Source organism: Dendrobates tinctorius, unplaced genomic scaffold (assembly GCF_039654945.1).
Source record: "Dendrobates tinctorius isolate UK_male_01 unplaced genomic scaffold, ASM3965494v1 ptg000016l, whole genome shotgun sequence".
Lineage (NCBI taxonomy): Eukaryota > Metazoa > Chordata > Amphibia > Anura > Dendrobatidae > Dendrobates > Dendrobates tinctorius.
In genome coordinates this window covers 6,864,286-6,886,810 of record NW_027361684.1, presented here as the reverse complement: position 1 = coordinate 6,886,810, position 22,525 = coordinate 6,864,286, and the positions used below count along the sequence as shown (strand labels likewise).

Genomic DNA, 22,525 nt, shown 5'->3' with positions numbered 1-22,525 from the left:
TCACAAAAACGGATCCAACGGATGGCCATCCGTCAAGATCCGCCAGTAATGCAACTCAATGGGTAAAAAAAACGTATCCGCAAAAAAAATGGCGGATCCGTTTTTTTCAAAACCTGGCGGATTTTGACTGATGGTCAAAAACAGAAGTGTGAAAGAGGCCTAACCAATACCGCCGTGCAGACCGGATAAGCTGCAGAAAGCCAAAAAAAAATAAAAAATGCTGAAATGTGTCCAGTCAGCAGTACCTGGGGGGACGCAGTAGCGGACAGGATTCAGTTCAGCTTGGGAGGAGACTTTGCCGACTTCTCTTGGAGACATCCTATACGGTGAAATGGAGCGCGCAGCGTTTTGCATTTGCGCTTCGTGCTCCAGCGCTCGCTTCATTTCCGCGGCATAAGGCATATACACGGATTTTCCTGCCAAGAAAAGCGAGTTACCTTGTGAGAGACATTGACAAACTGCTCCGAACACAGAAAGCAATTACACCGCCAGACCAAAACCAGCGCTGGCAACCATTTTTGCTACTAATATTAACCCCTTACTGATGCAGCCAGTTTTCGTTTTCTTGTGTTTTAATTGTTTTTATATCTCGAGAGCTATGACTTAACGTTTCCATGGACATAGCTGTATGAGGGGCTTATCTTTTGTGGGACGAGGGGCAGTTTTGATTGAAACCAATTATTTTACCATACCAGCTACAAAAAAAGAAATAATGTTTAGTTTCTATCCTGCTCATCTTGTGACAACATTCAGGTCAGTACGATTCCAGCGATAACTCTAGAAGCTTTTATTCTGAACTTTGCTATAAAAATACTTGCAAAACCCATAACTTTTTCTATATTTCCGTCGGTGGAGCCGGACGAGGGGGGGGGGGGGCTTTGTTTTTTTTTGCACTGAGCTTTCATTTTTTGAGGGCACCACTTTCAGATACATGTTGACAATGGCATCTGCAGGCAGGACATTATAGAGCAGGAGGAGCTGATCAAAATGGATATATATTTTTGTTGGAAAAGTTTCAGTAAAACTTGCATTATACTCATTCGGATCTTGAGAGTTGGTATGCCCAGGAGTCCAGTGGGCGGTCCTATTCAGTGACTGACAGTCTTCGCTGAAGGACTGTGCATGCATATAGCTGTTAGTCACTAGTAGGACTCATTCATACAGATATCTGGGATTTTAGAGAAAAAAAAAAAGTTACACTGAATCTTTTCCACCAACTTATACATCATTCTGCTCAGCTTCTCCTTCTCTGTTCACAGATCACACTGCAACATTCAACGTCACAGTCCCTTTAACGGGCGCAGTCACACCAAATGTTTGTTTGTTTTTTTTTATTTTACTTGTAAAAAAGCAAAATCTTTGCGTTACATCCCCACATACTTTTTACAACCTTTTTTTTCTAAACCTTTTTTTTTTTTTTGGTCCATTAAGAGATTTGAACATATGATAGCTTGTTCTATATTACCGCCATATAACAGTCTCTTACATAGTCCTGCCTGTGCCTGAGCGTCTAAGGCGTTATCAATACACCAGCCATGGGGGTCTTCAGCAGGCCCCTGGAAATTCCTCAGCACAGGGCTGAAGGGCTGCTGGACTTGGTGCCTGGGCAGGATCACCCAAGCTTAAGTGCCGCTTTTCGTGACTGGCACAGGTTTTTTTTTTTTTTGTTTGTTTTTTTTAAGAAACTAGCTGTGATCGGAGCTTGCTCCCCCAGCCTGCTCCATACACCTACCATGCACCGTACCCCAGACCTAGCACCATTGTCATGTTCCTGGAAGGGATTACTGGATGCTTGGGTTATGCCAAATTCTGGACCAGCACTCTCTCACAGGGTAACGGAAGAGTCTTGCATATTGCCATACCCTACTTAGAGCACGATAGGATGAAAACCGCAATGATTCTTACCAAGTGCATAAATATGTGATTCTTAGTCTATGCCTGATGAAGAGACCTGACTAGTCTCGAAAGCTTGCAATGTGTTACCATCTTTTCAGTTGGCCATTAAAAGGTATCACCCACTGAGGACTCTCAATTCTAAATTTTTTTGTATCTACTGGCTAACACGGTACAAAGATATATATCTTTCCTGTATCAGAAGGCCTCACTGACAGAACAGCCGTTAATCATTAATTAGCCACATAAGCAGTAAAAGGGCCACATGACAGATAAAGGTTCCCAACCTGTTTGTTACCTCATGTGAAAACAGTCCTGGCTGGCAGGAAGCCTCGGTGGTCAGTGCCAGGGTAAATATTCTGGGATTTGTGTAGCAACACTGAAAACAGAACGGCTGAGCCGCTGCCAACATTTCCGGAGCCTGGAAAATATCCAGAGCAATCAGTGTCCGCATAATCTGAAGAACACTTCCCGATGAGAAACAAATCACATGGCAGCTCACATCAGCTCTGCTCAGTGTTACATCACACATAGAGGTAAGACCTCAGGACAACCCATGAGGTGCCCCAAGATAAATGTTGGCTGGCAGCCATTCCTCCGACCTCCCTACAGACGTGCACATTCAGTCCAGCTGTACAATCATGTGTCAATGGGGGAAGAGGAGGAAGCTGCCTGCCAGACACTCCGGAATCGGCTTGAATCTCGTGAGAACAATGTTATCGGCTGCCGAATTTAACAAGTCTCTTCTCGACATCATCTGTACGGTCAAGAGGCCCCCAATACACAGACGATTAGTAATTACCTTCCCATTCAATACTTGGACTCTTGGACAAGTTGACTGGACTAGCCGATCTTCGCTCCATACCGAGCTGTTCCTGTCTCTGCCTTTGCTCTTCAAGCAAGTTGTTTTCATGCAGAGACTGAAGATGTCGCTGGTACAGGGAGAAACTGTTTGCCGAGACGGGTGCCCCTGATATATTTCCAGGGCTGCAAGAAACCTAGGCAAGAGGAAAACAGACGTGAAGAGGCGGCAGGCATGGCTACCAAAGTACTGCTTTCAAGAGTCAAAGATCTATGAAACAGTCATGTAACCCCGCTGATCATCAGAGCGGTGGCCCCAAGTCCCCCAACCCTCCTCTCTCTGCACTTCTGGAGATACTGCAGCCTCATCATGTAACCCCACTGATCATCAGAGCAGTGGCCCCAAGCCCCCCGACCCTCCTCTCTCTGCACTTCTGGAGATACTGCAGCCTCATCATGTAACCCTGCTGATCATCAGAGCGGTGGCCCCAAGCCCCCCAACCCTCCTCTCTCTGCACTTCTGGAGATACTGCAGCCTCATCATGTAACCCCACTGATCATCAGAGCAGTGGCCCCAAGCCCCCCGACCCTCCTCTCTCTGCACTTCTGGAGATACTGCAGCCTCATCATGTAACCCCACTGATCATCAGAGCAGTGGCCCCAAGCCCCCCAACCGTCCTCTCTCTGCACTTCTGGAGATACTGCAGCCTCATCATGTAACCCTGCTGATCATCAGAGCGGTGGCCCCAAGCCCCCCAACCCTCCTCTCTCTGCACTTCTGGAGATACTGCAGCCTCATCATGTAACCCCACTGATCATCAGAGCAGTGGCCCCAAGCCCCCCGACCCTCCTCTCTCTGCACTTCTGGAGATACTGCAGCCTCATCATGTAACCCCACTGATCATCAGAGCAGTGGCCCCAAGCCCCCCGACCCTCCTCTCTCTGCATGTCTGGAGATACTGCAGCATCATCATGTAACCTTGCTGATCATCAGAGCGGTGGGCCCCAAGCCCCCCCGATCCTCCTATTTCTGCACGTCTGGAGATACTGCAGCCGCTAAAGCCCCTGTTACACACTGCGATATTGCTAGCAATATCGCTGTAAAGTCACCGATTTTGTGACGTAGCAGCGATATTGCTAGCGATATCGCTACATGTGATACTTACCTCCGACCGGCTCCCCCGCTGATTATCGCTGATCGCGCGAGAAGGTCCTGGATCATTTCTCGTCGGGCGTTTCCTGCTGGGCTTCCTGTGGCGCCGACGAGCGACGCATGGACGCGGGTGGGAGGACGTCAGGATCGCGGCGTCTGACAGGTAAGTAGCGACCCCCAACCCCAGCGATGTCGCTGGTGAGATCTGCCTGTGTGACAGCTCACTAGCGACCACTTAGCGATGCACCGGCGATCCATATCGTTGTCGGGATCGCTGGTGCATCGCTAAGTGTAACGGTACCCTAAGGCCACATTGAGATGATGTTTATGGCAATGATAAAGGTTTAGCCGAAACGCATCTTGCCGTGCGCTTTACAGCAGTAATTTTTCCTATCTCTGCCTATATTATATGCTGATATGGATAAATATTTTTAATCTAAGTTTGAAATAAAGAAAAAGATTTTTTATGGACTTCAAACTTGGCTCGCTGGATTCATCTTTTCGCTTTTATTGTTGGCAAGAGCTCCTGTCATTTATCTGTTGCTGAGAGCCTATACAGTATAGCAGCTTATCTTTTGAACCAACCGGGTAAGCTGGCATTTTTTCTTTTTTATTGAGATGAGATGGGTGTAAAGTTCAGTTGCATACACTTACCATGGGTGGGATAACAGCGGCACGATGATGCAATTGCTGCAGATCCATTGGGCCTTGCTTCATTGAGGGGGATATCAGGATTGTTCCTGCTGGGTTCAACAGTGACGGCTTTGAATCTAGTGTGTACATCCTAAAAGAGGGTAAACAAAAGTGATGCAGACATAGAAACATCTTATAGGTTATACTATAGTTGTAGCGCTCTCACCTTGACCTATCAGTCTCCCCATCTACATCCTCATCCGCACTGCATGTGGCACTGGAGTCATTGTCGGAGTGTGAATCCGGCCTTTCATGGGTTGGCATCTGGTTGGTGGAGTACTCCATATCTGCCAGTTCTAGTTTCTCCTTACTCCTTTCTGGCTCTTGGTCTTTGGTATCTTCCTCTATTTTAACTTGGGCACTATCTGGAAGCTTCACATCGACCTCAACAGGTTCCACTTTGGTATTAACTTGGAGACTCGGAGATGGTTTAGGTTCTGAGCTGTCTCGTCTCTCCCCAATCTCCATTGCCTCCTCTGGTTCTGCGTTAATTTCTTCTTTTACCTGTAACTCTGGGTACTGGCTCTCAGGGGTCTTTGTATTTTGGGCGGTAGTAGAGGGAGATGCACAAGGTACAGGTTTGCTAGCGGGATCTTGCTCCGGAGAAATAGCTTGGGGTAAGGAAGAAGTGGTTCGCTCTGTGGCTTCATCAGCTTGTTTAGCCCCTTCCTCGGGCGATGGAGATGGCGCACTTTCAGTGTCTGAACTGTTTTCCGCACCTGCAGCAAAATGTAATTGTGAATGATGAATGTTAAGAGGATTTTAGACATTAAGGTCACACAAAATGTTCACCGGCATCTGGTTCTAATACAAATCGGTGCAGGTTTTACCCAGTTGTTGACTATGCTTGAAAACCCCTTCTAATTTTGAAAAAAAATGGATGTTAATGCCATTATCTGATTCTTTACTGCTGCATTTTACATGCGTTTAACCTTACACCTGCAGCACATACCAAAAAATAGCAAGACATAAGAGAACGCCTATGAGAAATAGTGATTCCATGGTGCAATCATTGCTGAACAGCAGCTCGTTCCGGTCCCTAATGTCGGTGGCAGCCTCCTGTGCCCTGTACAGGAAGTCTGTAACCCCAGCTTACTACACCACTGGCAATGTGGAGCATGTGTGCTAGTAAAAGGGATTAATCGACAACTGAAGGCCGGCTTTTTTAACTCCCTCGTTGATTTAACCTAAGCCTTCCAGAGTTGTAGGAATCACAAAGCAAAAAATAGCAGCGAGGAGCAGACAAATCTATTTTTAATGCAATTAACCGCAAAACGTGGGATTAACTTCCTATATCTGGGGCCACGCAACCCGAGTCACAGGAAATGAAGACCTATGAGCATATTAAAAGGAGAACACCGGGGGCTGGAAGAAGCGCTAGACTTAGCCTAAGCCTACTAAAAGGCGCCCAGGCAGCCTGAAAGCTCCCCACAATTAGATATAAGACCGTTCTCTCTAAGGCCAAGAGGCACCATTTCTCCCCATATATATTTGCCGCAAACAAGAAGAGAGCATCCATACAGCAATGACCAGCTGCTCAGTAAAAATGGTCAATGTACCCAACTATCTAACCATCAAGTGAGCTGTGTGGTGGTCTTCTGTGTGTCTCCAACCCTTCCGTGCCATTCTAAACTGTGTTCCAAATTATTATGCATAAAGAGTTTAGGAGTGATAAGGTTAGAATTTTTTTGTTTGTCATTTAAACTCATTGATGGGGATGTGTGTCAGGGCTCTTTATATCACTGAAAGCAATTGCAGATACCTGTGCAAATTAGTTTGGCCGATGTGTCCAAATAAAGGCAAGACTACTTAAGAAAGCTGTTCCACATTATTAAGCAGCCTACATTTTTTGCCAAAATGGGAAAGAAAAAGGATGTGTTGGCTGCTGAGAAGCAACAAATTGTGGAGTATTTAGGTCAAGGCATGACTACAATCAACATTGCCAAGACACTTCATCGTGATCATCGCACAATCAAGAAGTATGTAGCTGATTCCCAGCACACACGTGTGCGTGCTGATAAGGAAAAATTGAGGACTCTTTCCAACAGGCAATTGCGTCAGGTTAAAAGAGCAGCTGCAAAAATGCCTTGTCATAGCAGCAGACAAGTTTTTGAAGCTGTTGGTGCCTCCAACGTCCCCCAATCAACAAGATGCAGGGTCCTTCAGAGGTTTGCAGCTGTGCGTAAGCCATCCTGTCGACCACCTCTATCCACTGCACACAAGCAGAAACGGCTCCAGTGGGCCAAACGATACATGAAGACTGACTTCCAAAGTGTTTTGTTCACCGATGAGTGCCGTGCAACGCTCGATGGTCCAGATGGATGGCGTGGAGGATGGCTGGTTGATGGACACCCCATGAAAACACGGCTAAGGCGCCAACAAGGAGGAGGTGGAGTAATGTTTTGGGCTGGAATCATGGGGAGAGAGATTGTCGGCCCCTTTAGGATCCCTGAAGGGGTAAAGATGAACTCCATAATCTATGTGGAGTTTCTAAAACAGCACTTCCTGCCATGGTTCAAGAGGAAGAACCGTGCTTGCCGCAGCAAGATCATTTTCACCGTCTCATGCTGCAAATAACACATCTGCATCTCTGGCTGCTATGGGCATAAGAGAGGACAAACTTATGGTGTGGCCACCATCTTCCCCTGACCTAAACCCCATTGAGAACCTCTGGAGCATCCTCAAAAGGAGTGTCTATGATGGCGGGAGGCAGTTCACATCTAAGCAACTGCTCTGGGAGGGTATTCTGTCCACATGCAAAACAACTGAAGCACAAACCATCCAAAAACTGACAAATTCAATGGACGAGAGAGTTCAGAAGCTTCTTTCGAACAAGGGGTCCTATGTGCAAATGTAACATCACCTAGAATAAAGTTTGGACTTGAAAACGGTTTGATTTCATTTTGTAATAAGCTGATAATGCTTATCATTTCACAATTGACCGTTTTTTTGTTCAAAATAAAAAGGTTGAAAACTCTGCTGTGCATAATAATTTGGAACATGCATTTTGAGTGTTTCTTATTTTTAAAAATATACTGTTTTCATAGGCAGTATGTTCAAAAACATTGCAATTATACTAGAATATTAGATGACTGGAAAAGAACAATCACTGCAATTCATATAGGTAATTTAGAGAAAATATGAGGAAATATTTTTTGCATAATAATTTGGAACACAGTGTACGCCTCCAGTGGGTATAGGTGTGCTACAGGATCCCAGGCTGGACTGTTACTACCATGGTGGTAAGTAATCTAACTACTATGTGGAGATGGTGCGTATCTAATCCATCAGCCACGCCAGTACTCTGTGGCTGCTGGATTGGCGTCCTGAAAATCGCCTCCTACCTCCTCACCATTGCTGTGACATCGCGCCACGCCGGGTACTCAAAAGATGAGCTGTTGGTTCTAAGAGGCGATTCTTGGGGCTCGTGTGTGCACTGTATAAGCATTTTGGTTCTATTATTGACCTTGTACGCAGTAAATAGATTTTTTTTTATAGATTTTATATGAATAAACTGTACCATCACTGTCCTCTGGGTTCTCCTCATCGTTGGATCCTTCATTTTCATCATCTTCTTGAGCAGATACAGTAGAGGCCACGCTTTCACACTGCGACACATCTCTCTCCTCACGCGGCCTGCGAGGAGACTGAAAGAGATTTCATGTCAGTTTTGGACGGAGGATAAGGGCCATAACTGTGACCACAATGTTCACTAAAGCCATGGCTTGATAAGGGGACAGTACTTTCAATTAAACCAAAATGGAAAAGCAAATTATTATAGTAACACAGCCATTTAAAGGAAACATTCAGCAACATTTTCACTAGACAACCAGAGGTAATGCAGGATAGGGCACTGTGCAACAATTGCTCCATCATGGTGTACTTCGTCTTTTTATTCATAAGCAAGTTATACAGCAAGTGCACTGGAGGGAATATCGGTGTCAGTGCAGTCCATGGCTTCTCTTCACTTCTCCCTGCCCATCGCCAGTGGAGAAAGTCTCTTCTGTGTGACGTCATCTGTGCTCCCAGCCGAAATCTCAAGCAAGCATCAATCATTTGGCTGGCGCATGCGCAGTACAAGACTTAGGATTTAGGCAGCACATTGTAGCTTACATCGAAAGTGTCGATCAATAAGAGAGCAGAACATTGGCGCGCTTCCGTCCGGGAGCAGAGGTGAGATCACACGGCAAAGACTCTGACCTCCGCCGACAATCGAAAACCAGAGAGAAATACAGAAAAGCTATGAACTGCAAGTGCAGTGATACAACTACTGGTGCACTTGCAGTCTAATTTGCATGTGAACTAAAAGACAATTTTACGACACAAAAGAGAGTGACAAAAATTGACATCTTTGCATCCATTACAGACTGCTCTATTCTGTCTGCTTAGTAAAAAATATGCCAACAGAGACCCGTTTAAAAAGAGTAAGCACACATTCAGGAAAGTTTTGCAATTTTGATCCAGATCCATGCTGGTCCAAGTGCAGAGACTCCGCACCAATCTCCTAAATGGAAGAGCAGAAGAGCTCAGCCGAACGCTGTTCCCCACAGACCCAGACATCTTGTGTTTCTTTGGCAGTCCCTCTTTAGCCGTTTTTCAGACACGATCACTGATCCTCACCTTCTGTTTGTGCTGCTGCAGCAAGTTGTCCAGGTTGTGCCTTCGTTTGTAATTAAAGTAGAAGTTTTTACACTGGGCTTCACTCTTCGTTCCAACCATCTTGGCGATAGCCCCCCAGTTACGACCATGTTCCACCAAGCCTGCCAAAATACAAGCACAGACTTCTTCGAATTAAAGGAAAGGGATTGAGTGGGGTTTAATATTTTGTACATTCACCTGAAGGAAAAGGGTTAAAATTAATGACATTTAATGCCAAAATAGAGGATCTCAAATTAGAAGATCTATGTAATGAAGTTACGCGCGCGACGCTGGAAGGATGGTCGTTTCAATCCAAGTAAAATTGTAGGTTACCTGCATCATGAGCTGCCTCTACTGGCACACACACACATTGGACCAGTCTCGAAGGACTCTACTGAAGAGGACTAATATCCATATGGTCCAAAGCGAATATTTAATGGGGGTTGTCTCCCGAGACCTGGTCTATAAGCAGATCACAGGGTCTGCGCCGCAAGCTGGCAGCCACACAGCGGTAAATAAAAGGGCTGTAAGCTAATGGATCACAGAGGGTCTTACAGTCAGCTGTAATCTGCATGGGAACCTGACAGCAGATATTTAAAGGAAGTGATCAGCAGAAAATGTCCTATTGTTTAAATCAGATTTATGCCTTAAATCTATTTATTTCATTAAATTTTCCAATTCTCTCTTTTTATTTTTTACATATTACAATCAGTAATTAAAAAAAAAAATAAAAAATAGCAATATAGCATTTTCACACTGGGATTTTTTTTAGACTTCCTTTCTATGGTCTCAGGAAGCCACACAAGTAAAATAGTTTGCAATGGTCAGACACCGACCCCATCTCTTGTATTGAAGCATCTAATGAGCGTGTGTAAGGCTGTGTGCCCACGTAAGCTTTTTTTTTTCACGTTTTTTAAGCGTTTTTACCGGCAAAAACGCTTAAAAATCGCTCACAAGAAGCATCCCATTCATTTTAATGCATTTTGCACTTTTTGTGCCTATTGATGTTTTTTTCCGCGAAAAAAACGCTTTGTGGTAAAAAATACGCAACATGCTCATTGATTTTGTGGAAAATTCGTGTTTTTAGCTATTTTCTGTGTGTCTGGAGACTCGTGGAAAAAAACGCATCAAAAACGCGCATTTTCTGGGAAGGAGTCCAGTTTTCATGCAGAAATTTTCTGCATACGTGGGCACATAGCCTTAAGGTTGTTGTGAAGGGAGGGAGAGCAGGGTCAGGGGTTATGGTTGGATCCTGTGTTATCAGCTCTGTATAGAGGTGTTACCTGTCATTGTAATCCTGCCTCTGATGATAAAGAGATTGTTCTGCTTCAGGGTGCGCAGTGCGAGGATTGTCCGACATCTGGAGTGGAGGGACTGCGACCACAACTACGTGATTTCCATACATGCGGTCACATGCTGACTAGACACATGCAGCCTCATCCAAGTATATGAAGCAAGACTTACCACCACTAGTCGGGATGTGGCCTGGAGTATGGATATTGTATACTTGTGGTCACCCGCTCCTGGTACCGGAGAATCCTCATAGTGCGCACAAATGTGAGGAGTCACCAATTTGCAGTCACAGAGATTGACTGCAGACTTGCAGCTTTAGACTGGACAAGCCCTTTAATATAAACTATCCTGAAAGGACAAGTAGTGCGAGTCTAAAAAATTACCAATATACTGTACCGTCGTCGTTTTTAATGATGATATGAAGAAGGATGGGGGCCTTTTTTTCTTAAAAAAAATAAATAAATAAATACTTGTAACACAAAAACCTCATTTAAATATAGCGGCGTTTTTGATGACCACTTCCCTTTAAAGGCGCAATTCAGCGCAAACAGGTTATGAACTAGCCACTGGATTGCAGGATTTCTGTTCCAGAGTTCCCCCTGATCACAAAACTGAAGCCAAAAAGAGTTGAATAAAAGGAAAGACAGGTCGCACTTGTGTCCTCCCAATCGTCTGGTCTATGACAATGGTGAAGATAATGGAGCGCGGCGCTGCCCTCGGGCCAGCATCAGGTACCTACTGTGTGGAGCGGCACAGCACATACATGACCTGCCGCTGCCACAATCATCTCCTCCCGGCCGCGGTTTTGCAGTCAGAAGAGAAATGGGAACACATCCCCCACTCTTGTGGTGAGTTAGGGGCCCGCTGATGACAGCCATGTGATATCTGAGTAATGCAGGGATGGAAAAATGCTCTTGGTATCTGATTTCTCCTGTGGTTAGAAGGGTGTCCCCTTTCCACAACTTGTCGTCGTAGGCTCGGTTATGTGTATATAAAAAAAAAAAAAGCTTTCCTTATGATCCAGCACTCTCTCTTCACCGCTGCTTGGTCTTTGCTGTCTTGCCTGCTGCTGTGATGACAAGTCGATAACGCATAATGCATATGAAGACCTCCGGGTCATAGACGCAGGGAAAAATACCGGCGCATGCGCAGTAGCGATTATATGCTTTGCCCATTGTTGGGCAAAGCATACTGCGCAAGCGCGAACAGCCTTATCAATGCGCAGGCGCGAATAAACAACGGCATCTGTGATATTCACAGAAGAAATTACTTCCAGCAAGCCAAGGGGGGAGGAGAATAAGCCACACCCATCGAACCGGACTGCGGCGATTTCCATAAATCGGAAGAGTGATAAAAAAGGTATTTATGCATCAAAGGTGCGGGAACAGGGGGAATCAAAAGTACAACTAAAATACTTAGGTAACACACAATTCAATGATATCTTTACATGATATCTCAAAAAATGGGCGACAGATCCCCTTTAAGCAAGCAACCCCTTTAATAAATGGCCACCTGGAAGAACACCAGCCCAAAAACTCACCCCCTTAAGGCTATGTGCACACGTAGATTTTCGTCCTGCGAATTTTTCCGCGCAGATTTTAAGAAATCCGCAGGTCAAATGACCTGCATTTTTCCTGCGGATTTCTTCCTTTTTATTGCGGCTTTCCAGCGGTTTTTGTGCGGTTTTCCTCCTGCAGATTTGGAGAATGGAGCAGGTGGAAAACCGCACAAAAGAAATTACATGCTGCTTTTTTTGGACTGCACAAAAACCGCGTGGAAAAAACCCGCAGCGTGTGCACAGTGGTTTTTTTTTCCCCATTGATTTACATTGTACTGTAAATCACAGTGCGGATCTGCAGCGTTTCTGTGCGGAAAAATCCGCTGCGGATCCGCAGGAAATCTGCATCGTGTGCACATAGCCTTAAGAAGATAGTGTCATACCCTATCAATGACTGGGAGGTTAGGGCTTCTCTGCATGTACAGTCATATGTTAAAGTTTGGGCACCCCTATTAATGTTAACCTTTTTTCTTTATAACAATTTTGGTTTTTGCAACAGCTATTTCAGTTTCATATATCTAATAACTGATGGACTCCATTATATTTCTGGATTCAAATGAGGTTTATTATACAAACAGAAAATGTGCAATCTGCATTTAAACAAAATTTGACCGGTGCAAAAGTATGGGCACCCTTATCATTTTCTTGATTTGAACACTCCTAACTACTTTTTACTGACTTCCTTAAGCACTAAATTGGTTTTGTAACCTCATTGAGCTTTGAACTTCATAGCCAGGTGTATCAAATCATGAGAAAAGGTATTTAAGGTGGCCACTTGCAAGTAGTTGTCCTATTTGATTCTCCTATGAAGAGTGGCATCATGGGCTCCTCAAAACAACTCTCAAATGATCTGAAAACAAAGATTATTCAACATAGCTTTTCAGGGGAAGGATACAAAAAGTTGTCTCAGAGATTTAACCTGTCAGTTTCCACTGTGAGGAACATAGTAAGGAAATGGAAGAACACAGGTACAGTTCTTGTTAAGCCCAGAAGTGGCAGGCCAAGAAAAATATCAGAAAGGCAGAGAAGAAGAATGGTGAGAACAGTCAAGGACAATCCACAGACCACCTCCAAAGACCTGCAGCATCATCTTGCTGCAGATGGTGTCACTGTCAACAATACAGCGCACTTTGCACAAGGAGAAGCTGTATGGGAGAGTGATGCGAAAGAAGCCGTTTCTGCAAGCACGCCACAAACAAAGTGGACTGAGGTATGCAAAAGCACATTTGGACAAGCCAGTTACATTTTGGAAGAAGGTCCTGTGGACTGATGAAACAAAGATTGAGTTGTTTGGTCATACAAAAAGGCGTTATGCATGGAGGCTAAAAAAAACACCATTCCAAGAAAAACACTTGCTACCCACAGTAAAATTTGGTGGAGGTTCCATCATGCTTTGGGGCTGTGTGGCCAATGCCGGCACCGGGAATCTTGTTAAAGTTGAGGGTCGCATGGATTCAACTCAGTATCAGCAGATTCTTGACAATAATGTGCAAGAATCAGTGACGAAGTTGAAGTTATGCAGGGGATGGATATTTCAGCAAGACAATGATCCAAAACACCGCTCCAAATCTACTCAGGCATTCATGCAGAGGAACAATTACAATGTTCTGGAATGGCCATCCCAGTCCCCAGACCTGAATATCATTGAACATCTGTGGGATGATTTGAAGCGGGCTGTCCATGCTCGGCGACCATCAAACTTAACTGAACTGGAATTGTTTTGTAAACAGGAATGGTCACAAATACGTTCATCCAGGAACTCATTAATAGCTACAGGAAGCAACTAGAGGCTGTTATTTTTGCAAAAGGAGGATCTACGAAATATTAATGTCACTTTTATGTTGAGGTGCCCATACTTTTGCACCGGTCAAATTTTGTTAAAATGCAGATTGCACATTTTCTGTTAGTACAATAAACCTCATTTGAATCCAGAAATATAACGGAGTCCATCAGTTATTAGATATATGAAACTGAAATAGCTGTTGCAAAAAACAAAATTGTTATAAAGAACAAAGGTTAACATTAATAGGGGTGCCCAAACTTTAACATATGACTGTATATGTGAATGGAAATACACAACCTGGTATAGAGATTACACACCGAGCTACAAATGTAGCAAATACCAAACCCGCCTTCCAATGATAGAATATAAGAGCTCTGAGGGTTTGTAGAATACATTAGTCATTAGTGATATTAGGAAATCGGCAAAACATAATTATTCTTTATTTCACTGCCACATAACGCTTAGGCAGAGCCAAGAAAGCCGCACAACACCGGAAGATTGAAGAATATGAAGAGGCCATAAGTCGATGGTCTACAGAAGCAGGAATCATGTGCAATACAGATCTGATTGTAACCTCTACACCGGATGGAGGAAACATCATGTGCCACACAGATCTGATTGTAACCTCTACACCGGAGGGTGGAGACATCATGTGCCATACAGATCTGATTGTAACCTTTACACCGGATGGAGGAAACATCATGTGCCATACAGATCTGATTGCAACCTCTACACCAGATGGAGGAAATATCATGTGCCATACAGATCTGATTGTAACCTCTACACCGGATGGCAGAGACATCATGTGCCATACAGATCTGATTGTAACCTCTACACCAAATGGCAGAGACATCATGTGCCATACAGATCTCATTGTAACCTCTACACCAAATGGCAGAGACATCATGTGCCATACAGATCTGATTGTAACCTCTACACCAAATGGCAGAGACATCATGTGCCATACAGATCTGATTGTAACCTCTACACCAAATGGCAGAGACATCATGTGCCATACAGATCTGATTGTAACCTCTACACCGGAGGGTGGAGACATCATGTGCCATACAGATCTGATTGTAACCTCTACACCAGATGGCAGAGACATCATTCACCCATACAGATCTGATTGTAACCTTTACACCGGATGGAGGAGACATCATGCGCCCATACAGATCTGATTGTAACCTCTACACCGGATGGCAGAGACATCAGGTGCCATACAGATCTGACCATAACCGCTACACTGGATAGCAGAGACATCATGTGCCATACAGATCTGATTGTAACCGCTACCCCGGATGGCAGACATCATATGCCATACTAATCTGATTGTAACCGCTACACTGGATGGCAGAGACATCATGTGCCATACAGATCTGATTGTAACCTCTACATCGTCTGGCAGAGACATCATGTGCCATACAAATCTGACCGTAACCGCTACCCCAGATGCCGGAGACACCATGTGCCATACAGATCTGATTGTAACCTCTACACACGATGGCGGAGACATCATGTGTCATACAGATCTGATTGTAATGTAACCGCTACCCCGGATGGCAGAGACACCATACAGATCTGATTGTAACCTCTACACCGGATGGCGGAGACATCATGTGCCATACAGATCTGATTGTAACCTCTACACCGGATGGCGGAGACATCATGTGCCATACAAATCTGATTGTATCCGATACACCGGATGGTGGAGATTATATGGCTGAAATGGGAAGTGTATGTGACCCAATGTGAACTGATGGGGATCGGCTGTTGAAATCGTACAAAAGCCAAGGTGGGCCCCATTTGCAGCCCAGCTGCTCCTAAGTTCAGCATGACAGGCCCGCCAATGCTCACTAGAACACGGTGGTAGGGTAAAATGGCCATATTTGCTGCTTATACAGGCTTTCTTCCTGCAGTCAAAATTATGGAGCCCAACATGTGAGACTTTTAGTATCCTAAAGGTTGCATTATAAAGAAAAAAAAAATAAAATCACGAATTTTGGGGGAGCCAAGTTTTCATAGCAGAAGCTTTGGCTGGTAAATGTCTTCCAGCGTCACCCAGGCTGTCAGTTTCTTTCCTTCCTGCTCTGTTCACCTGAAATGAACTAAAGCTATGTGTCAAGCCGTGCCAAAACTCTGCGCTGCCCCGCTAATCATATTGTGTGACTGTATTAGCAGAGGATTATAGAGTCACCCAAGGTAAAGACTTTTTGCCTTCTTCATGGAGGTCAACGACGCCAGGAGCCCTTTTCGCCATAAAAATATCCCTCTTTTTTTAAACACCCCAAAAATGACCTTCGGCACTAAAATCACACACTATATATCATTTTCATTTTCCTTAGCATCTTCCTGACTTAGCTAAATCTCTCAAAACACAGCACAAGTGCAGATGAAAAGCATGCACACAAACACATGCAAATCAATCACAACGTACAGAGACCATTAGGAAAAGAAGACGTCAGGATGCAATAAATAAGTGAATCCGAGTCCATCACTGCACAATGCCAAGATGAGAGAAGCCTGGACCAGCATCCTAACTTCTTCAGCACAGAGATCATTATTTTTATTTATTGATTTTTATATAATAAATTATGCTTTATTTTAAAGCTGAAATTGGTGAAAACATTCAGCAGCCTCAAGTCATTGCTATTAATGATTTACAATGCAGGCTCATAGGGTGAAAAATGCAATTTAGAATATTAATACATAGTTTTGGGGTGCTGCACTTTGGAAGAAGCCCCCTATAAAGGGGTTCATTACCTTCCATTTAAAGGACAGAAAAAGGACAGAGTACAGGGCCCCAATCAGATTCACAGCACAGCCGGTAGCACTATGTGTGACCATGTGACCTGCTTATTGCCAATGTAGAAATGACTTGGGGGGACACGGAGCCCCTCGGGCTACATACAGTCTTTATGAGTTAGGGGATGCGGAACAGCCACATAGCCACATATAGCAATACAAAAAGCAACGTCTAAGAGCAAACAAATGCCACAACTACATCAAAACAACACAAAAGACAAAAAAAAGTCTACTAGGTCAGCAGCGTCTACATCTGGCCGGAGAAATCCACAGAAGCCAAACTTGAAAGCGTTACCTTTTTTAGCAATTTCCATTTCTTCTTCAGTCCAACGGGAGGTCTCCACGGTCTCGGCAGAAGCTGAAAGCACAATACAGCAAATCCCATCAAAAAGAAAGACCCGGATTTGCATTACGAGCACCAATCCTACAAAGCCCACACATAGTTATCCATTTACGTGCAGGCTTCCTCCATAAAAGCCATTTGAGGGGAAAGAGAGGCTTGAAATGAAGGAGGCAGTCGTTCCCGATTTTGACAAGAGGACTTGTGACAAGCTAGCGGGCAATGTACTAACCGCTGAAAAGCTCAGCTTCACAATGACTGATGAACTGAAAGTATGCCCCAAAACACATCCATGCAGAGTAGTAACACCGCAGAATGAATGCAAAAAGAAAGGAAAAAAAAAAGCAAGTCAGTGCCTCATACACCAAACCATAAATGGCATAAAAACAGAATACCACTGCAAACAATGCTACAACATCGACCACAAATACGACCATCTCCTATGCCAAACGAGTAATAAAAACATGGCTCTGAAAGTGGCTATAGGGGGGCGCTAATGGGGAAACCACCGGATCAAGTGATAAAGGACATAGCAGAATACTGGAAACCTGATGGGTCATAACAAGTACGTTGCAAAAGCGGCAACCTCCCGACCAAAAGTAAGAGACGAAGGGGACGTCACGGCTAATACAAGTCATCTGTGACCTCGAGGCCGCGACACAACCTACACAACAAACAAACAAAAAGCACAAGAGTACAAAGCACAACACTTGTACAAACATGCATGTAGGTGATGATGGTCCCACATCTACATACTACACATCAAAAGGCTTCCATTGCTAGTATTGCAAATTTAACGTCGTGAAATGGCACAAATACAAAGCAGAGAATACGGGGTTAATGTACAAGATCTACTGCAGACGAAAAAATAATAATAATAAAATGGAACAGATTCCAAAAGCAACCAGATAAATGTTATGGTGCGGAGGTAAATGATTGCCGTAACTTATTGCTCTACTTTTGGTTTGCATGTGCCAGGACGCCCAATGTCCTTATCCCCCAGTACAAATCAAATTAGGCGAAAAGATCAGATATTAATGAAAAATTAAAAAATAAAAATCCCAAATTCAGATGTACATGAGGTTTAATGGCTACAACTTGAAGCAATGAAAGCTCCAAATGGCATCTCCTCCTGCCCGCACCCATGGACAAAACAACAAGTTTCCCTATGTGGTAGGAAGGATAATTAGGATCACACCTTGACCTTTTTATTAAAGAAAAAATATAGAAATTTTGCAACTTTTAGGCTTTAACGAAATAGATTTTATTTGCAGGACAACCGAAATCCTTCATCTATAGTAGATAAAGGCTGAAGTCACCCTCAGCAACCACGGCCCATGCATCCGCTGATCAGTTGCTTCCTGACGATCGCGGTGGCTTACTGCTGCATCATAAGGAAATCACTTGAAATTCATTACTAATGATGCACCAGCAAGCCACTAACATGATGGCCATGTTATCATATAGGACCTGGAAAAACTATGGTCCCAGCACTTTGGTTCTTATCCAGGCCGCACGCCAAGGCCGCCCTCCCCACCTTCATCCCGTGTCCTCCACCATTCAGCCTGTACAACTAGGTGTCTCAGCACAGCAGGCGCAATGGCGTCATTAGATCAAACCGGAAGTTGGAGCCTCGCCGAGCAGAGCAAAGTCCGGAGAAGTGCGCTAGGGGAACGAGGGTGAGGGGATTATTGTTTGACATTCATTTGTGGAGCCATTATTACGTGTTTGGTGACTGTGGGGGATCTCACTGTGTGGGGGGGCCATCATAATGTGTTGGAGAACTGTGAGCGATCTCACTGTGGGGATCATTGTTTTGTGTTGGGACAGTGTGGGTGGGTCACACTATGTGGGGGACATCATAATGTGATGAATCATACCTCTGGGGTTGTCAATCTGTGTTTGGGGCAGTGGGGGGTCGTATTGTGTGGGGCGACGATGTGTTAGGTGGCCATTAGGAATCATACCATGTTAAGGGCTGTGAGGGGGGACATCATTCTGTGTTAGGAGCTGTGTGTGTGTGTGTGTGGGGGGGGCAGTGAGGAATAATAAAGGGTGGGCCATTTATAAGGTTAGACCTGGGTGGGCCATTTATATGGATACACCTAAATTAAATGGGAATGATTGGTGATATCAACTTCATGTTTGGGGCCCATTAGTATATGGGAGGGGGGAAAACTTTTCAAAATGGGTGGTGACCATGGCGGCCATATTGAAGTCGGTCATTTTGGATCCAACTTTAAAAATGGCCCACCCAAGTGTATACATATAAATGGCCCACCCTGTACTGTGGGGGTCATCATAAGGAGTTGGGATTGTGGGGCGATTATACCATGTTGGCGACAGTGGGGGTGATCCCACTCTGAGGGTCATCATTCTGCGTTTGGGGGCCGTGAACAGCTCTCGGCATGGCCGTCACACAGTTCTGCCTATTTAAAATTTGCTAAAACCGTGGGGGTCACGATTCTGTATTTGGGGGCCGTTCGGGGTCATATTATGTTTGGGGGTGCTGTGGAGGCCATCACATTGTGTTGGGGCTATGAGGGTCATCATTCTGTGTTTGAGGTCTGTAGGAGTTCATAGTAACCATCATATTGAGTATAGGGGATTGCGGGGCCATTACACTGCTGGGGGGGGGGGGAATCATACTGTTAGGGTCTTCTTTTACTAAAAAGAAAGCTGTAGGGGATCATACTGAGTGGGTGACATCCTGTGTATTGGATCATACTGTTTATGGACAGCCATGGGGTCCTTTATACCATGTGGGGAGCTCTGGACCATCATACTGTGTGTGGGGACATGACACTTTTTGGGGAGAGCAGTATATCATAGTACCACAGCTAACTAACAGGAGCAGTATAATTTACTGTTTTTTATAAACTATATAAAAAAAAAAAATCAGTAAATTATATGGTTTTGAATCAGCTCAATAAAAAGAAATAAAATCAATATAAAACAATGTTAATGTTAATATTGAACAGAATTCATTTCAGCGTATTGGTTCACCCCTCCGCAACAGTCTCGGTCTCTCACGTGGCCCCTTAAGAATATTAAGTGACCACCCCTCATATAGGGGAACAGATCCCCATTCAGCCCATCGGTGCGGGTCCCAGTGGTCCGATCGCCATGATCAGTAAGTAATCGCCTGTCCATTGGAGAGGAAACGCATTTGTTTTACCTAAACAAATCCTTTAAAGGGCTGAAGAATTAGAAAATAAACAGGGCTTCTTCCTTTGGGCACATCTGTGTGAGGGGTGTACGGTAATGCAGAACTATGCCAGTTTATAGTGTAGAACCACAACATGTAACCGTTACACAGGAATGGAAATGAAAGCGGACAGATTTCCCCTAATTGTGATACCCCCTCACACATCACAGTGCACAATCACACTTGTTACAGTGCATGGCAAAGAATAGGGAGGAAAAACCTCTGGACATTGCAGTAACCAAACAGAAACATTCCCTAAATTACATGGCGCACTTTCTAAAAAGCCACAGAAGGAAGAATAGCAACAGTAATTACAGCCTTGTTATTGGCAGGAGAGGAGAAGGGGAACACTGCCAGATCCCCGGTGCAATGCCCTAATGTTACATAATCCATCATTATCCTATACAGGCACTCGTTTTGGATGAAGGAGAATCAGTTCCTCCATTTATAAATTATACACAATATGTTCTCACCTGTCACCAACAACTAACTGCAGCTACATACTGTCACTTTCAGGTTCTTAGAAAAGTGAATTTCACATAGATTTAGATTTGGAATGAATGTGTACAGGATGTGTACACGGCAACTCTCTGTCCCCAAATTAGGAGTTTTACATTACCCTGCATTTCTGTACACAGGATGACACTTCACTTGATATTACCAAACCTAACCCATTCATTTAAAAAAGAAAATTTTCTTTTAGTGCCAGTTGTTCCTCAATGATTGTTATCATCGTCTTGTGCAGGGACAGGAAAGCATCTACAGTCTCAGGGAGGGCAGGGAATACAGGCCATAAAAAGGAGGTAATCAAATGAAAAGGAAAATAGGTGCAGGATAGAAGCTGTGCTGATATATGAGCTAATGAAGACAGTCGCACACTGGATACACACAGAGCCAACACCCAGCCTATATCACTGGAAAAGACAATCATAAACAGAAAAATCTGAAATTTGGAACAGGCTGAAAACTGAATATGGATCTAAAAGTGAATGAAAATATTAAATACACGATAAATTTAAATGATTAAACAAATTAAAGAAAAACAATTAAGCACATCAGCATTTATCTTATTTGTGACCAACCATTTTTCCTTTCGTATTTGCCTCTCCTCTTTGCTGTAAGCCATATTTTTTTTTCATGATGTGTTTGATGAGGCTTTGTTTTACATGCAGGACAAATGTATTTTTTACCAGTGCTTTTGCATAAGTAGAAATTATGTAATTTATATAATTTTCTTTATGATGTAGAAAATAAAAGAAAAAAAAGTTTTTTGTTTTATTTGTTTATATTTTTAGCTCTTCACATTTCACACAATGACATGTTGAATAAATTCTCTAGGTTATTGCAATCAATTGGTTACCTAATATGTGTAGGGCTTTTTATGTAATGAAAAAAAATTAAAAAATTTTTTCATACCATATATACTCGCATATAAGCTGAGATTTTCAGCCCATCTGTCGCCTCATTGGGGGACACAGAACCATGGGACATCCCAAAGCAGTCCCTGGGTGGGAAGCAATGGACGAATATTGTGCTATCAGGTCCCTAAACTTGGGGCACTGCCGCCTGCAGAACCCGTCTACCCAGACTCGCATCCGCTGAGGACTGGGTATGAACACTGTAGTGTTTCGTAAACGTGTGTAGGCTAGTCCAAGTGGCTGCCTTACACACTTGTTGTGCCGAATGGCCCAGGAGGCCCCTACTGCCCGCGTAGAGTGCGCCGTGATACCGGCCGGAAGGCGAGAATTATTAAGTCGGTAAGCCTCTTGTATGGTGGACTTGACCCACCTGGCAAGGGTAGCTTTGGCAGCCGGCAGACCCTTGCGAATGCCTTCAGGAAGAAGGAAAAGGGAATCAGACTTCCGGAAGGGTGCAGTCCTAGACACGTATATAAGCAATGCCCTGATGAGGTCAAGCGTATGCAGAGCCTTCTCCACTCTATGAACCGGAACCGGGCAAAGGGTTGGCAGTGAAATTTCCTCATTGAGGTGGAAGTTGGACACAACCTTCGGAAGGAAGGATGGGACTGTATGGAGAACCACCTTGTCCTGGTGAAAGGCTAGGAAGGGCCGTCTGCAGGAGAGTGCTGACAATTCAGATACCCTGCGTAGCGAGGTGATTGCCACCAGAAAAACCACCTTCTGTGACAGAATGCGGAGTGGGACTTCCTTAAGGGGTTCGAAAGGTGGTCCCTGCAATGCTGTCAGGACCAGGTTGAGGTCCCACGTTTCCAGTGGACGTCTGTAGGGGGGAACTAATCGGGAAACTCCCTGGAGAAAAGTCCTTACTTGCGGCTTGTTAGCAATACGCCTTTGGAAAAGCACTGAAAGCGCTGACACCTGACTCTTAAGCGAGCCTAG

At 44.3% G+C, this 22,525-nt stretch overlaps 1 protein-coding gene across 7 annotated transcripts in view; it reads right to left on the bottom strand.

Moving 5' to 3' along the window:
- Window positions 1-22,525, bottom strand: part of NCOR1 (nuclear receptor corepressor 1) — a 214,158-nt gene that overhangs the window by 61,220 nt on the left and 130,413 nt on the right. For 5 of the 7 annotated variants that reach the window (XM_073565347.1, XM_073565345.1, XM_073565348.1 and 2 more), the window contains exons 17-23: window positions 16,913-16,975; window positions 9,161-9,300; window positions 8,061-8,187; window positions 4,707-5,259; window positions 4,502-4,631; window positions 2,696-2,891; window positions 246-416 (exon numbers count right to left, since the gene is read on the bottom strand). In XM_073565347.1, the coding sequence (XP_073421448.1) occupies window positions 246-416; window positions 2,696-2,891; window positions 4,502-4,631; window positions 4,707-5,259; window positions 8,061-8,187; window positions 9,161-9,300; window positions 16,913-16,975 (1,380 nt within the window). The remainder of the gene's footprint in view (window positions 1-245; window positions 417-2,695; window positions 2,892-4,501; window positions 4,632-4,706; window positions 5,260-8,060; window positions 8,188-9,160; window positions 9,301-16,912; window positions 16,976-22,525) is intronic. The other 2 variants (XM_073565351.1, XM_073565353.1) reach the window with 1 other exon arrangement.